The sequence below is a fragment of the Montipora capricornis genome, chromosome 12 (genome assembly GCF_036669925.1).
Source record: "Montipora capricornis isolate CH-2021 chromosome 12, ASM3666992v2, whole genome shotgun sequence".
Lineage (NCBI taxonomy): Eukaryota > Metazoa > Cnidaria > Anthozoa > Scleractinia > Acroporidae > Montipora > Montipora capricornis.
Genome location: NC_090894.1, coordinates 36,172,438 through 36,189,937, shown reverse-complemented (window position 1 = coordinate 36,189,937; position 17,500 = coordinate 36,172,438). Strand labels below are relative to the sequence as shown.

The window sequence follows — 17,500 nt, the reverse complement described above, 5'->3', positions numbered from 1 at the left end:
CTTAGAAGAGGTTTAACGAAGTCTTCCATATCCTCAGTGGTTGCTCCTGGAAAAAGACTTCACGACCACCTTGTTGGTTCTAGAAATGCTCCAGCCACGAATATGTTGGATGATGGAGTCACCTGCAATAACGGTTACTGGTTTTCTTGCATGCTCGTTGTTATTAGCACCAAAATGTGAATCTTCTGCATTTGATGACGACTTGGTGCTCCTCTCCTTTGAGAGAGACGTTTTATAAGATTTCTTGGGTAGCCTCTCTCTAGCAAATACGATTGGAATATTTTTATGTTCTCTTCAAAGAATTTTTGGAAAGTTTGTTCTAAGAAGTTGTAAAGCGTTTCCTTTAATGAAGCCTTAATTTTTACTCCCCGTAGGTGAGATGAACTGAAATCTCTCAGTAGGCTAAAAATGAGGGCGCATGTCATAGGCTGTGTCTTTTTTAAGTGTTTTGCCTTTTTCCAGGAATGTTGTTTCCTTTTCGAAGATTTCATCTGTAAATTTGATTGTGGGCTGATGCCTATTTGCGTGTTAACCAAACTGTAATTTTGTTTCTAGTCAGAGCGAGACTACGTCGTTTAATTTTTGTCTTGACCCTTGATAGTTTTAGCTTGTCTTTTCTGTAACAACGACTGTGTTTGTATTCTTTAATGATGAAGAAATGAAACACTGTATGGTAAGTAAATGCAACTATGAGTAAGTAGTAGAAGTCGTTTAAATAACCATTGTTCAGGTACCAGCAATAAAGCTGTCGAATCTCTTTCTGTATTCTGGTTGCAAGGAAACACCACATTTACGCCCTAACCGCTAATCTGACAACCCATTCCGCTTCACTTGGCCTGTAACGCGCAACGGTGGCTCAGTTGGTTGAGCATCGGGCTGCTGTGCGGGAGGTTGTGAGTTCAAGTCTGGTCGGACCAACGCTCAGGGTCTTAAAATAACTGAGGAGAAAGTGCTGCCTTTGTAATTACATCCGCAAATGGTTAAGACTTTCAAGTCTTCTCGTATGAGAACTATAAACCATAGGCCCCGTCTCACAACCCTTCAAATAATATGTTCACAACCCAGTGGGACGTAAAAGAACCCACGCACTATTTGTAAAGAGTAGGGCATGGAGCTCCCGGTGTTGTGGTCAGGCATTTCATTCACTCATGTGCTGGGTGAGATCACTAATGGACTCATAGCGGCTGCCAGCGGCTATGTTAATAGAAAATGTGCTATATAAATTCATTACCATAACCATTACCAATTCCGAAACCTAGGGAATATTGTTACCCTTGGCTACTTTTTCCACTTTTCCTTTGCTGGTATTAATGGTTATTAATTCGGAAATCTGGAAAATACATACTTCATAGGGTGTAGATTATCTAAATCGGCTGAAGGTTTTTGTGACCAAGTGTAGCTGTTGCCAGTAAAATCCGTTTTCAGGTTGAATCTGTCTTAACCTAGGTTAAATCGGTGTTCAGCGTTGAATACACACTCAGATGGATTGAAGAAATTTTTTGGAGCCCAAATTAAGCCCACGGAAAAAATAGTGTCAGGTTAGGATTAGTTTTGGTTATTATATACCATATATACCATTGACAAATTATAGAAAAGTAAATAATGAAAAGAACTGTGTCGGGTGAGCATGTTCGTTGTTGTAGTGTAGAGGTGAAGACACATTACTAAAGATATGGAGGGTGTGAGTTCGAGTAGCGGTAGGTGCATAGTACAGTTCTTTGTTCCCCTACTATGTTGTTACGTTATTAAGTGTATGAATACAGAAACCGATAAGATGATATACATTGAGAACGTAAGACAGACCTTGAGGAGGGAAGGTATAAGTGTCTTCAATCCTTTTTAGAGGGGGTTTAAGCTAGGTTGAGTGCATAATTCAATTAACATTAGTAAATTGGGCATCACGAATATATTCTAGGTAAAAACGGATTTTACCTGCGACATAGCCACTCGCACACATTGCATAGAGATGCAACCTATGCTTTATTTGTAAAACTTGATCCAAAGATTATCAGTTTCGCAGCTTTCCAGTTTTCGTAGTTCTTCTTTCCTCCCGAAAATACTGTAATAGTAACTTGCTTGGGTTGTCTCCACATGTCCTGCCCCGATTGGAAATCCCAAGTTACGGATTTTAACATCTAATCCGGATTTCACAATCGAAAGCACCCTAACATCCTTTCCCATAGTTCATTCAGTTGACACAAGGTGATCACGTGCACGTTTATGGTTGCCTAGCACGTGATCAATTTATTCCTTTTGACAGAACATCATGACCTTCCCCTTGATTCATAGAAGTCGCAGACTGCAGAATTTTAGTGTTCTAACGATCGGTTGTCGTTAATCATTCGATGAGAATTCGATTCAGAGTTATCTATGAAAATTGTTATGTTTTTATTCATCTGTCTTTTGGCTTGCCTTTTACTGTTAACTCCCAGCTTTTACAGGATGTTTTGGTGCTAACGTAAAGCCACAAATATTTTTTGACCTGGCATCAGATTAGACTGAAAAGAAGAGGAATTATGAAGCGGAAACAACTGTTACATCTTCAGTCCTTCCTTAGTGTGTGCGTGGTGCAACGGCAAGACATGCAAGACATGCATGACATGCAGGAAAATGTCTCACAGCAATTTGCAGTTAATTTTTTTGCAGACTGTTAAACTTGAAGAAGAAACGTGAGTTTTACTCAAGACCGTGTTTTCTTATAGCCTGCAAGCAGGCTCTTCCGTCGGAGGAGAAGCTTGGTTACTAGTTTCAGAAAAAAATTGTAACCAATCCCCTATATTTCGACCGCGTGCCATTTTCAAGAGAAGAGCCTGCTTGCAGGCTAGTTTTGTTATTTATTACCAAAGCTTAAAAAAGTAAAAGACTTCAAAATGGGACAGGACATTACAAATTAACTCAACGTGTGAACGTGTAAGCCAAAGGGCCACTGCTGACACAACATCTGGGTGCCCCCTCGAATGGTCTTTATGACACTGCACTTGAAAAAACTAAACGCTCCATAAAGCGTACACTGGGTTGCCTGTGGTACGTGTTACACAAAAACAGAAGGCACAGAATTGGGTGGTATTGAACTGCAGCGTTCGAGATAATCTTTTCATGTGGGGGGTCATTAAGACCATTAATTTTGAGGGTAAGCCATATGTTGTGCCAGCAGAGGCCCTTTGGCTCACACGTTCACACCTTTAATTATTTTGTAATGTCCTGTCCCATTTTGAGGTCTTTTAGTTTTATAAGCTTTGGTAACAAATTCAGTTTAAAGATAATAAAACACGCTCTTGTGTAAAACTCACTTGATTCTTCTTTACTGATAAATAGTCTGCAAAAAACTAACTGCAAATCAATTACTCTGACGGACGTTTTCCAGCATGTCATGCATGTCTTGCAGTTGCACTAAGCAAACGTTTATTGCACACACTAAGAAAGGACTGAAGATGTTGTTTCCCCTTCATATTTCCTCTTCTTGTTAGTCTAATCTGATGCCAGCTCAAAACATTGTTTGGCTTTACGTTTGCACCAGAAAGTACCGTAAAAGCCAGGAGATAACAGAAAAAGACAAGCCAAAAGACAGATGAAGAAAAAAAAAACATAGTTTTTATGTATAACTCTGAATCAAATTCTCATCGAAAGATTATAGTGACAGTCGATCGTAAAAACACGAAAATGTCTGCAGTCCCTGACTTTTATGATGTTTTGTCAAAAGGAAGAAATTCATCACGTGCTAGGCAACCATTAAGGTGCACGTGATCACTTTGTGTCAACTGAATGAACTAAGGGAAAGAATGTTAATCGTTTGTTGTTTTCAGAGTAAAACAATGTCTTTGTTTTTTGTAAGTTTGTTGTAATATTTAACTGGATATTTACATTTCATCTGTTGGGTCAGGAAGACTAGTCTTCTTTTTCGGGTTCCTGAGAACGTTTTTTTTTTAACTTCAGGGTGAACTATTTACACAATCGCGAGGTTGAGCGGCCATACATACACATACATAACTTTATTTCGATTCGGATTTTAAGAGTAGCAAAGAAATATGCTAGTATCTCCGAATGTACTTTAAAATAACAATACAAATTACACAGATGCATTCAAGGCGTTCGATTCCTTTTAAACCCATACGGAATTTGGCATTTTTATTTTGGTGTCAGTCTTGTATATAACACCACAGTTAGCCAAACAATATTAGAAATAAAGCTCATCTGATTATATCCGACGGCAAAAGATGCAATTGTTATTGAAGACCATTACTCGTTGGTTTGAAGATTCCAGCACGGCCTGTCTTGTTTATCCGATTGACTTGCCATTATTGAGCTCCATAAGGGTATACTCTGTTTAGAGATCCAGTAAAACGCTATTCACGTTATAATGACTTTCAACGCCATTGCAGGTGAAATTACATATTCTGCTGTGACCACTGGATAAAATCTATGCATTAGTAAGTGCCCCCTCAAATTTACCAAACATACGCGCAGAATACTCTACACACCATGACACTACTTAGCAGGGGAGGGACAGGAAAGACTTTTCATGACACGGAAAAAAATAATTAAAAAATGGAGAAATGAAACACAAATTCGGACTGGGTTTGGCAATCCAGTTATTAACGCTGCAGCTCAATACCATCCAACTCAGTGCCTTCTGTTTGTTTGTAACACGTACCACAGGCAACCCAGTGTACGCTCATGGCGCGTCTAGTTTTCCTTCAAGGCGGTTGATTTCTCTTTCTAAATTTGATCTTTCTCATTTTTCACTGCTATGCTTTGATAAAATACCACATGAAAAGGCACATTTACATGGGCTAAAGGTGTATTCTGTCCTGGTAAATTTAGTGAGCGTCGAACATGCGTCCGTCTTCGCTCGCGACCCTCTGCTCCCTTGTCAGCCATGTTTTCTACTCTGTGAATACCAGTATCTACGGCTGGCGAAGCGAATTCAAAGACTCTTATTCTGATTCTATTAGTTTGTCTAACAAACCTTTCATCTGCAAATTGAAATACTTTCTGGACAAATCTACCTCGTCGACAGTTTCATCTCCCTTTACTGTAAGTCGCAGTGAAGTCATCCTTCGGAGATGGAGCACCTCATTCTCGATGCGTTCTACGAACTTGCTGTATTCTAGGCTCATAAGCTCTTCTTCAGCAATAGATACTGGGGTTATTCTTTTTGTAGAATAGTAGGAGTATTCTATCTTGATTTCAATCGCCATGACACACAGATCGATAAGACAACGCGCCTTTTCTCCGACAAAATGATATCATCCCCGCCTAGCAACGTCTGACAATTTGCCTTGCAACGCAAGCAATCAACCGTGATAACAGACGCGATAACTGAAGTCATTAAACGTTCAACCTGAATCCGCTGTATGTCAAACTGGATTGAAACCGGCGAAAAATGCAGGAAGAAATATTGCAATTGATGTAAAATGTAATTTTACCTAACAACTAAATACAAATCAGGGGAAAATGCTAAACTATAGTGACCAAGCTCCTGGAGGGGGGACTGAAAAAAGCTTACCTCGTGAGCTCTCAACTTAGGCCAAGTGGATGTTGTGCATAATCAGGCAAGTTTGGGAGATCAAGCTGCGCGTGTGACCCGTTATAAATATTTTTTCACAAAATGTTTCCGAGTCGTTAACTATATCCCCACAGAAGACGAGAACATCATTCTAAAAGCTTATTCTATGCAAAAATTAGGTTCTGGAGGTAATTTTGAGAGTGGAAATCAAGGTTACGGCAGGCGGCAAATACAAAGTCACGAGGCGCAGATGGTATAATATTATTTAATTATGTTAACACACCAGAAAGATGCTAACCACATTTTGACATGAAAATGCTTTACTATTGCAAGAAAAACTATCGAGTTAAGCTTGCATATTATAAAACATGATGAATTGATAGAGGCCACCTTTTCCAGCGAAATACTTTTTGAAACAAACCACAGATTTGCTATTACAGGAAAAAACCCCGTCCTATACACCACTTTCATAAATGGCGACCACTTTTACATTCTTTTGTCTTTATGTTAATTAGACCTACTGCCCTCACTTTGAAACAAAAATTCTTTTGAAATTTGCTCGTCTTAGCGAGGCTAGTGAGGCTTATTAGCATTAAAACAAAAGAATTATTTTATTTGGCCGCCATTACGAAAGAGGTCTATTTCATTATGTGCGTGAAGACAAGAAACTCAATCGTGTCAAATTACCATACGCAATTGCAACAAAATAAATTTCAGGATCAAACCGTTTCCATGAAGAACCTTTTCCTTGAATAATGAAGCACAAAATAGATGACAAGCTTTCTGTTGTACGTCATAACAGCGTACTTGGTAAAATGTTAGAAATACAGCTCACTTTGATTTCGGCTCGATGGACGATAGATTGTTATTGAAGTCCATTACTTATCGCTTTTAAGATTCTAGATTTTTTTTTTCACTGCCGGTGTTGTTTATCGAATTGACTGTCCATTATTGAGCTCCATAAGGGTATATTTTGTTTAAAGATCCACTAAGACGCCATTCGCATTACAATGACTTTCAACGCCATTTCAGGTTAAGTTAAATATTCTGTGTCCACCAGAGAAATCTACGCATTTCCACTACCCTCTCAATCCTAAGAAAATTCGTGGAGAAGGCCCTATGCACAAAGACACCACTTAGCAGGGGAGTGACAGGCAAGACTTTTACCGACATGAAAAAAAAAAGAAGAAAATGAACAAATCCCACCCATTTTCCGACTGGGATTGCCATACTGGCAACCCAGTAATTATAGCTTGCTACATACAAAACCAACATTAGAATGCAACATGTTGCTTGTTATATCACTTTGAGGACTTCTCTGTAAATGCAGAAATATTGTTTCTCTATGGGTGACAAGCCATTAACCTTATCATTACTGTAATTAAATGTTTAAAAACAAGTCTCACTTCTATGGACACTGACTGTCATGGAATTGCTCTTATGTGTGATGACGTCTGATGAGCTGATTTCACCACCAAGCCTCAAATTCGAAAATCAAACTTGTAAATTTTAGCATGAGCTGAATCCCAAAGGACCAAACCCTTAAAGAAACCCCATGTGCAAACAGTATTGCATGTCCAGATGATGTGAGTAATTTTGTGCAAACAAGGCTTGGTGGTGAAATTTTGAGCATATGACGCCATCATGCGTAAGTCCTATAGGCCTTTTGCGATATATTAAAATTCAGCTTGAAAGAGAGGTTCTGAGGACAAAGACAAAGGAAAGTGGATGATATGCAGGTAGTTTTCACGTAAACTCCAACGTTTTTCTATTGTGTTTGTCCGCACTGCCTCACTATCAAGCGGAATATTTGGTGTTTCGAAAATGGCCTATTGAGACAACCTCTTATGGCCCCAAAATACTTTACTATTGTTTAGTCTTATAAACATAGAAGAGGAAAAACCATCGTTCTCGTGATCCCAATAATTGAAGTTAATATGCCAGTGAGTTTAGTTATGTAATACATAAAAATAAATGTGAACAGGAAGTTCACATGCGCTGCATGCGCTCGTCAGAGTACAAATACTTATTATATACATTCAACAAAAGATCACGTTTCTGATTGGTCGTTGACAAATGCATAAATAGGTTATAGAGTGCAAAAGAGGTTTTTGAGTGCCATACGGAAGTTGCTAGGGAAGCAAAGCGATGGAGTGGAGTGGCTTGTGCAATTTTGAGAACTTTCAAAACATCACTCGTGCCCATGAATCACGAAATTCACTACTCACGTTCATACGGTTGAACCCAATATCAGTATGTTTTTTTTTAATCGTAGACTGTATTCAATACTCTTGTTAAGCACAGACGGTAAATGACTACCAACGATTTCCATTAAAATTAGAGTTGATTCTTCTTTCTTTGTTGTGAGTAATTTTTACAGTTGGCTGCTGATAATGTGACTGTTTCTCCCATTGGATACTCTTTTCTTCAGCATCACATACCCATAACTAGGTACTTTATTCATTCCATTGCTCCTCGGTTCTGGTTTGAAGCCTTTGTGGTCCTCTATGGATTTCAGGCATGACCAAAATGAAAGGCTGGTTGTGACCGTGCTAAGTTTGATCCGTAACCTACCTTTAATTGAGGTATTCAATCTTATACATGTAATTTATTTCGTGGTAGGTTGCAAATGCTGTAGGTGCTGCCTTAAGTAAAGTCAGTGGAACATTTGATCAGGTTATTCCAATGGACAACACAACACGCGAAAAGGCTCGAGAGTATGCTGAGAATGAGGCACGTAAAAGAGCTGTTGAGAAAGGAGCTGATAAGCAAACCTTGGAAGTTATTGAAATAGTAGAAGTTCCACTGGCGTACCTTCCTGGCAATGCTGTTCGTTATTATCTCAGGGTTGTTGGAGATTTGGCTGAGAGCAATTGTCAAGCAGAAGGTTTGGACCATACAGAGAATTTTGGAGGTAGTATAGTTGATCCTGAAGGGAAAAGTCCTTAGGAGACATCATCTTAAGTTTGTAACGTTATCAGCCAAAACGATAGTCCATGAAACTTAGGTGTGTCTTGTTTTTCTTGAGAGGTACAGAAGTCTGCTTGCACACAAAAGTTCAATTTCTTATCTGGCCTATTTAACTCTGAGAGAAGTAATTTCAAAACTAGAGCTTTCTCGTAAGTGGAACATTCATGTATTCAGTAAGATGGGCTATCAGAGGGCTGTGGTATACATTGACAGAGAGGAAGCTTGAGGCAGGCTGTGGTCTGAGGCAGGCTGTGGTCGTAACTGAACGGCAAGATGGCATAAATAGTGGGTTTTTGTCTCCTTTACGGCAATGCCATGCAGTGCAATCACTTCTGGCTGAAGTGGAATTTGAAGTTTATTTTTGACCAAGTTTACAAACAAAAAAGACTTATTTGATCAATTTAAAAATGGTATGACAATCCAATCAGCTTCCTAGCTAGTTTGGCTCATATTTTGTAACTTAATACTGAGAAGCTGGAAACATTTTCCCCTTACACTGCGCAATTTTGGTCATTAATTTACTCTTGGTAACAGTGGTGTTTTATTCCATGCCTACAGAAAAGGATTTAAGTACAGTTGAACCAAACAAGTCTTATGAGCCAACAAAAGAAGCCACTGCATCAACAGAACAAATTATAACAGAAGGAGAGGAGCCTATTGTGTTTAGGGAACCTTATATTGATCCTGTGACTGGTGACTGGATACTGAATGAGTTTGATATTGAGTGTATTGCAATTGGAGCAGGAATAATGGGGTGTGGGGGAGGAGGTAGCCCCTACATTGGGAGATTAAGAGCACTGCAGCAAATCAAATGGGGGAGGGAAATCCGTGTAATACATCCTCACAAGTAAGTAGGCCTTCTTGTAAAGTATTTTATCCTCACAACTCTCACGATCACATTTGAAACCTTGGATATGGGAGGAAAATCCGTCGCTGGAGTTCAGTAGACTTTGCAGCCAAACTGATCTGTTTTGGCAGATGAGTATCCATCTTTAGAAACAGAACCCCTCCTTGTGAATTGTGATCTGCGCGATGAAGGTTATGTTTTCTTTACGAGACAACGCATAAAATAAGATGTGGGAGAGCAAGATTAATAGTATTGATGTGAAAGGAGGAGCCATATGGTTAATCTATCTCTTGCTTTTTATAAAATACTGCGCCTTAAATGTTTTGTTTCAAAATTGTACGCAAGCTGAATTTTGGAGCCAAAACTTGGACTTCAAAATGATTATAAGTTGAAGTATAAGGATTAGAGAGATTATAATTTCATGGAATTAGAAAAAAAAATGAGTGCTTAAGTGAGGATCAAAGCAAAAACTGGAGACCGAAATTGAAGTAGAGATGGGATAAAGTGTAATGTGCCTTTCAAGGCTTCGAATTCAATTTCATGTGGAAAATGAGTTTATTTTATTGGCTCTTTCTGTGTGGTGCTGTCTTTCTCCTTCTCGGCTGCTTTCTGAAGTTTGGTTTTGTGGCCTATTAGTTGATGTACGCTGTTTTTGATTTTTGAGACTTGAAACTGTCAAAGTTTGAAGTGGAATCTATTTTCCAGGTTAGGATCAACTCCAGAACTCACTGGTCGCGTAGCAGCACCCTGCTTTATGGGGGCACCGGCAATTATGATTGAAAGATTGTTCAGCGGTAAAGAGTCCCATTATGCTGTGGAGGCAGCAGGTAGAATTGCATTCAGTAGCAGTGAAGTAAAGGATAAAAATGCTGGGGAAGGGATCAGAGAGGTTGAGAACCCGCAGGATCTGATCAAAGCTGAGGTAATGAAAGGCACCTATAAAACCATTTGGCTATAAAGCATGAGGTCGTCCAAAGCCGTGGTTATTTGTGTATTCATGACAAAGTTTCCTAATTAACAACCCTAACTAGAGACCTTACCAAACCCCAGATGGTCGTACAGTAATTATTTTCTGTGTACCATGACTACTTTAAATCTCCTGCTGCTTGTGTATGCTGTTCTGACTGTTTTGGTACTGCCTGGGATAGTGTTTAAAACGTTCTTTTGTCCTGTTCACATGGAAAGGAAAGCTTTTTTCACAATGTGTTTTCAAAAAGTCTGACATTTTGAAAACATCCAAAGTCTTCGTTTTCGTTCACTATGTAGAGCGCTGTTACTGCTGATTGTGGACTAACAGGAATTTTTTCACTTTAGGTTCATAAATATTATGCACATGACTTCTGCTGTAAGACTTGAAATAAATCTCGATCGAAAGGTTATCAGCATTATTTGTATCATGCGTTTCCATTGTAAATTAATCTGCATCAAACAAGATGATAGTACTAGAGCATATTCACAAGTTGCATACCCTGATGCAAAAACGTAGTGTTTGCGAATTTATTTTGTCCGAACAAGAGAAAACTAATGATGGAATGGGTTAATGATTGTACGTATAATGATACTTGTGCTTCTGCTTCTCTCGCAAGTTTAAACCGGCTTTTACTCCTCTAAAAAAAGTTAACTGTCAATAATCTTTTTCTTTCAGATCAAATCTTCGCAAAACATTGTCGCCTTTGTTTGTGTAGAAATAGGTGGTGCCAACTCAGTTGAACCTTTAACAATCGGCGCTGAGCTTAAAATTCCAATTGTGGATGCAGACGGCATGGGTCGAGCGTTTCCAGAGTTGCAAATGTTTTTGCCTTTTGTTTATGGTTGCCCACCATACCCTGCAGCAGTAGCGAGTGAAAAAGGGGAAGTGTCTGCTGTTACGTATGCTGATACTGCAAAACACTTAGAACACTTCCTCAGAGGGAAAACTCTCGAGATGGGGTCTGTATGAATAAAAACGAAGATTCAATTTATTTTGTGATGGGCTTTTCAGCTGCAGAGAGTTTGTTTCCGAGAGTTAACTTGGGAGTTGACGCTTCTCTAACTTTGTATAGTTTTCTTAATTTTTGGCAGATGTATGGCAGGTTTATCCTTCGTGTTTCACTGGGAAGATGTTAAGCAGAAATGTGCGCTATATACTCTGAGTCGAACCTGGCGTCTTGGCAATACTGTTCTTCGAGCAAGACACAACAAGACTTCTCCCATCGACAGCATACTTCAACACGAAAATGGCAGGCTTCTAGCTTCAGGAAAGGTTATCAAAATTTTTCTCTTTTTTTTACTGTTGAAATAAACGCTTATCAAATGATTTTCATTTTTCTATCTCATATGAAGTAATTTTAGGTGTTTATACCAGTGAACTAGTGGCTCTAGTCAGGCCAGCAATTTGAGGTTCGAGCGGGCTTTACTGAAATGTAAAGCCAGACCCCCAGTTGTTCAAAGGCTTGTCCAGAGTGAAAATTTAAATATACTTCGCATTGAACAAGGACAAAGGTTTTACTTAAATGCGCTTAGAGTATGCATATTCACAGTTAGGTGTAACAAATGCTCAAATCTTTGCACTGTTGGACGGTGACTTATCCACTGGATACAGTTATCCGGTCTAATTTGATCAACAGGGCCCAGGTTGATTAAATGGTTAAAATGCCGTGGAAGAGAAAGGGAACGAAAGAGGCAATAAAGAGAGGCTCGCACATTTATTTAGTATTTTATCACGATTTATTACATATATCTTATTGGACAAATTAGTGTGTAGTATCATGGGATGTTTTTACAAGTCTCGCTGTATTTTTGCGAGACCGTAGGACGAGTCAAAATACAGTTGCTTCCTTGCGTGACAAAATATCTTACGTGACTATTCAGCTAGTGACCGTCCAGGTTTCGCGCGCTTATGTTATGTTGCCGTCATTTGAGTCGTCGAGCAAACACTTTCGTTACAGCAAGGGAGACTTTTGTCTGATTGGTAGATTATTTGCTTGTGCCCAGGTTTTTTTTACGTGCGCGCAAGCAAAATAACAGACAAAAAATGGGGGGGAAGATATCTTACTTGCTCCAGGAATTTTTTATAGCAACAGCATCGTGTACACCTTTTCTTCTTTCGGAATAGCGATATTTCATTGATAAAAGTTGTTTGCAGTCTTTCGCTTTTGCGTGATCGAATTTTTGTTGGTGGCTTCATGCACAATTGAGTTGGGTAGATTTTCGAGTTAAATGTTGTCATAAATCCATTGAGGTGGGAGTTCAGCCAAGGCTGCACGGTCATTTGAAGTTTGCTAAGGTAAGATGAGTTTGCTATTCCTTTCGTTTTGTATATAATCTCAAGCTAACATAAGCAAGCACGGCCCATTAAATGTTCTTTTAATTAATATATTTTTTACTTTCCTTCTTGTTAACAGAAAAAACCTTACAAGAAATGACAGCGTTAGTAACTGCCTCTTCTTCACCAGTTTCTATATCGTAATTACTAGTTTCAACTAGCAATTTGTGTGGAGGTTTTATTAAATCGCCATGAATCAAAATCAGGGAGTAGATAATAGGGGAAGTGTAGGAAGCTCCACAGTAGATAGTTTCTGTTCTTTTAAATTCGATTGTTTTTCAGGGAAAATTTCCTACTTTTTGTGCGCATGGCTGGAGATAAATGTTTAGCTTATGCTTCATGTTGATGAGACAAGTTTTTGAACCTCGCAATAGACTGCGAGCAGTCCCTTCATAAATCAGTCGAGTGGCTTGCTTTTCTGAGGCAGTTGTGTTTTGTCACACAAACAAATAAAATGACCAAGGGAGGCTTGGAAACAGAAGTGTAAGAGGGACTGCAGCTGTTGCAATAACCGACGCATTCAGAATTTCCCATTGCAGCAGCAACGGGAAATTCGGATTGTCCATTGACAACGCACCGCTGTCAGATTTTTTTGACGAGTTAATTACTTCTTGTCACATTGTGCTTCGATTATAAGTGTAACTTTACTCGTTGCAACGAGGAGAACATGAACCAAGCAAATTACATAATAACAGGGTGCACAGCGTTAAGGACGAACACGACGAATTAAAAGCAATAGCATGAAGTTTTATCGGATTGGACCGAAATGCTCAAAATTCCTAGTGGTACAACCTTGCAACTTGAAACGACGAGAAGATATTTAAATCGACGGGGCAGAGGTTGCCCAGTTAAGAGGTAGATCACAAAGTCGTAGGGACAATGAAAGTCGGTTCGAACTGAAAGGTGATAAAAGCAAAACAGAAACTAATTTAGCTAACTACCTGTATAAAAAAACAAAAAGGTATATACAAGGCTAAGGTAAACGCTAATAATTTCAAATAGCACATCAATGAAATACAACAAGAAATAACATCAAACGAGCTGATTAACAATCTATAGGTTACGATGATAGAAACTTGGCAATGATCATATCAGTGTAGATTGATCAATAAATCCATGTTGAGTACTAACGATTAAAAACTGATTGAAAACTAGATACCAAAGCAAATATATTAATAGAATAAGACAAGCAAAACTTAAACTTAAAACCGAAACTAAATACTGGCAAAAAACTAAATCAAGAAAATGGTAAAACTTACTTTGGTTTGTACACGCACCAATGCTGGTCTCAACCAAAAGCTCTATAGAGAACTTGACGATGAGCACGAGTGTAGATAGAACTAAAATCAAGATGGATGAAGAAGTTGACCGTACAAAGTCTAAACTAGAACTGAACTACTGTGGAAAACACTAAAACTTATGACTAGCAAAACTTGCCTGAGATAACATAGAAAACATGACGCATTTCCTATGCGGGTGTTAGGGCGAAGAATTTGCAACCATAATTAGCAATGATTAAACGTTATATATGAAGGTGATAATCCTTAAAGAAATATCGAAACATACTAGCGATAATGTGAAAAATAAAGGAGAAAACAGCAGGTTTCAAACCAACAATAAGTACGATATGGCTTTTGTGAAAGATTTCGATCATTTATCCCTTCAAATGAGAAACATGGAACACAAACAAGAGCAGAAACTTGCGGTCGAAGCTCTCCTATCGGGCAAGTGTGTTATGGCTGTGCTACCAACTGGTTTCGGCAAGACCATTATTTGTGAGAGCTTTGTCTACAGGTGACCGAAATTAAACACTGTCAGATCGTGATAAGCGTTCTTCATGCGGCATCATCGAAGACCAGATATCTGTCGGTAGTTGCCTTCCAGAAGAAAGGGAATTTTTTAAAGGAAATGGCTTCAAACAAGGATTGAGTCATTATTTCTGCAGAACAAGCTCAACTATCTGACTTCAGACTTTATGATTGACGAGTTGACCATTCTAAACAAGAATTTGTCCTTGTTAGTTGTGGACGAAGAGCACACCGTCGAAACTTGCCAAAACACTGCAACATTCAATGCAACATGTATTTTGCAAATCTGGCAAAAATCTGAGGCCTCTCTCTGCTTAGCTTTTCTACCGCACTTTTTCCCAGGCTTCGTTGGAGTGTCACTCGTTAAATTTGAACTAAATATAGTAGTTTTTCTGCGGTTTCCTTTCCGAGTAGGTGATTGGATTCGACATACACATTTATAAATATTCCCAAGCCGTTACTGAAGTTATTTTTAGTGTTTATTTACAGTACCAGTGGAAAAGGCGGAAGCATCTGTCATATCACTTTTACTGATAAGATTAACACATTTGGTCATTCTGAACGTGTCGGTTATTGCAACAGGTGCAGTCCCTTCTTACACTTCTCTTTCCAAGCCTCCCTCAGTCATGTTATTTGTTTGCATGACAAAACTCGACTGCCTCAGCGGGCCGCTTGACTGATGAATGAAGAGACTGCTCGCTTACTACAATTATTACTTTTAGGTTTTAAAAAACGATTTTCTTGTTTTGGGACCCTTTTTAATCCACTTGACACCGTGTAAATAGCAATTTGTTGAAATTACCGTATACATTATGTGGAGGGAAAACCTCTGCAGCACAGCATGCCAAAATACTATAATTTATACAGATGAACTTCTTTCTAATTCACATCAACTCTGAACTACCAAATATTTATGGCTTGCTTTGTGCCAACAAGTCAACTTGAAATTTAAATAAAACTAAATATCTTATCTTCCAACCTCATCAAATGCACCAAATTCTCAATTCTTTCAGCAAAGTAATCCAAGTAATCTCATTAACATATTACCAACTGCGATCATTATCTGGTATATGTGGTACTGAACCTCAAGGCGCCGAAACCACTGCCCACTTATGTTATATCTAGAAGTTATAAGAACTACGACTCTGAGAGCTTTGTGAATGATCTCGCCCAAGTTCCATGGTATGAAAAATCTTTGAGTGATGATGCTGGTGAGAAAGTAGAACATTGTAATGAAAAATGTTTGGACGTCCCGGAACGTCATGTGCCTGTCAGGAAAAGGAAAGTCAGAAATCGGCAATGTACATTTCTAGATGAAGAGATCAAGATGTGGATGGATAAGAGAGAACAAGTACACAAAGTTGCTCGTGAGTTGAGTGCTGCCACAGACTAGGAGCATTACCGTTGGTGTCGTAATGAGGTTAAGAGAAGGTTATGTGATGCGGAGAGGAACTATGTTCAAAAGGAGATTTAAATGACAATCAGAGTAGCAGTGCTATGTGGAAGGTGATACGAAACTGTATCCCGACGAAAGAGAAATCGAGACCGGTGTATTCAAGGGACATGACGGAACTGGCCAACAAGTTCAACGAGTTCTTTACTTCTGTGGGAGCGAGGGCTGCAGCTGAATCTAAGAGGCTTGCTTCAGTTAACGCTCTTCCAACGTATAAGGCCCCCTCAGTTAAGACGGTCGCCACATTCCAACTAGAGGAATTCCGATTCCGCGCAGTCACTACCTTTGAAGTACACAAGATCATGGTGTCTTTTCCTTCAAACAGGGCACCAGGAATGGATAAGTTACACATAAGTGTGATCAAAGACGCCCTACCGATTATACTTCCAGTCCTTACAGAGCTTATAAACAGATCACTTTTAACATCTGTTTTTCCATCTGCTTGGAAAGAGTCTGTGGTAATACCAATATTAAAGGAAGGGGATCATAAAGTTGCAAATAACAACCAGCCAGTATCTCTGCTACCCGCTCTGCCCCAGATCTGTGAACGGGTAGTTCTAAATCAGTTAACAGAGTACACAACACGTCAGAACTGTTTAACTGAACATCAAAATGGAAACAAGAAGAAGCACTCGACAGAAACACTCCATTTTTTTGTCTGATATGATTCTTGAAGCCATCGATCGGAAACAAGTTACAGCGTTGGTTCTGTTGAACTTGTCTAAGGGTTTTAACAGCATTGAGCATGGAATCCTATTACGTAAACTGCGAGAACTGGGTGTGTCTATACAGGCCATGGAGTAGTTTATAAGTTATTTAACGGACAGGAACCAGAGGTTGAGAATTGGCTGTGATGTGTCAGATCCGTGCCACGTAGCTCACGGTGGACCTCAAGGGTTGATCTTGGGACCCTTTTTAATATCTATATCAACGATCTCCCAGCTGTCCCTAACCTGTGCTCGCTAAAGAGTTACGTGGATGATTCGCAGCAGTATCTCCCGTTTCCTGTTCAGGAGACAGACATGGATGTGGAACATTTATCCGAGGATTTGCAGCGGATTGCCGCCTGGTGTTGCACACGCAGCTTGCTGATTAATCCAGACAAGACTAAGCTATTACTTCTTGGAACCCCTCAGATGTTAGCTCGAGTGCCGAAGGGTTTTGGAGTTACGCTACTCAACAAAGAGATACTATCGTCTTGTTCTGCAAAAGATTTGGGGGTCATCGTGGACTCTCACCTTAGTTTTGACGAACATGTGACCGAGGTTGTATCTAAGTGTATAGGTAGCCTGTGCCAAATAAATTGGGTGAAATATTTGTTTGATAGGTCTACGCTTATAACCATCATAAATTCACTAGTTTTCAGCAAGCTTTTGTACTGTTCGTCCATGTGGGCTAGTGCAACAAAAAAGAACATTGCTAGGCTTCAAAAAGTTCAGAATTTTGCTGCATGGATCATCACTGGCACAAGGAAGTATGATCACATTACGCCGATGCTAAAGGAACTCCACTGGTTGCCGGTTGCTAAGCAACTGGAGGTTAGAGACACTTTAATGGCCTTTAAAGGTATAAAGGCATTAGCCCCACCTTCCTTGTGTAATACGTTCTCGAC

General features: G+C 39.3%; 1 protein-coding gene across 1 annotated transcript in view; it reads left to right on the top strand.

Moving 5' to 3' along the window:
• The window catches only part of LOC138026396 (uncharacterized), a 62,960-nt gene that overhangs the window by 34,822 nt on the left and 10,638 nt on the right, over positions 1 to 17,500 (top strand). The window contains exons 8-12 of the mRNA XM_068873739.1: positions 8,129 to 8,420; positions 9,035 to 9,323; positions 10,029 to 10,245; positions 10,969 to 11,252; positions 11,385 to 11,565. Coding sequence (XP_068729840.1) covers positions 8,129 to 8,420; positions 9,035 to 9,323; positions 10,029 to 10,245; positions 10,969 to 11,252; positions 11,385 to 11,565 — 1,263 coding nt within the window. The remainder of the gene's footprint in view (positions 1 to 8,128; positions 8,421 to 9,034; positions 9,324 to 10,028; positions 10,246 to 10,968; positions 11,253 to 11,384; positions 11,566 to 17,500) is intronic.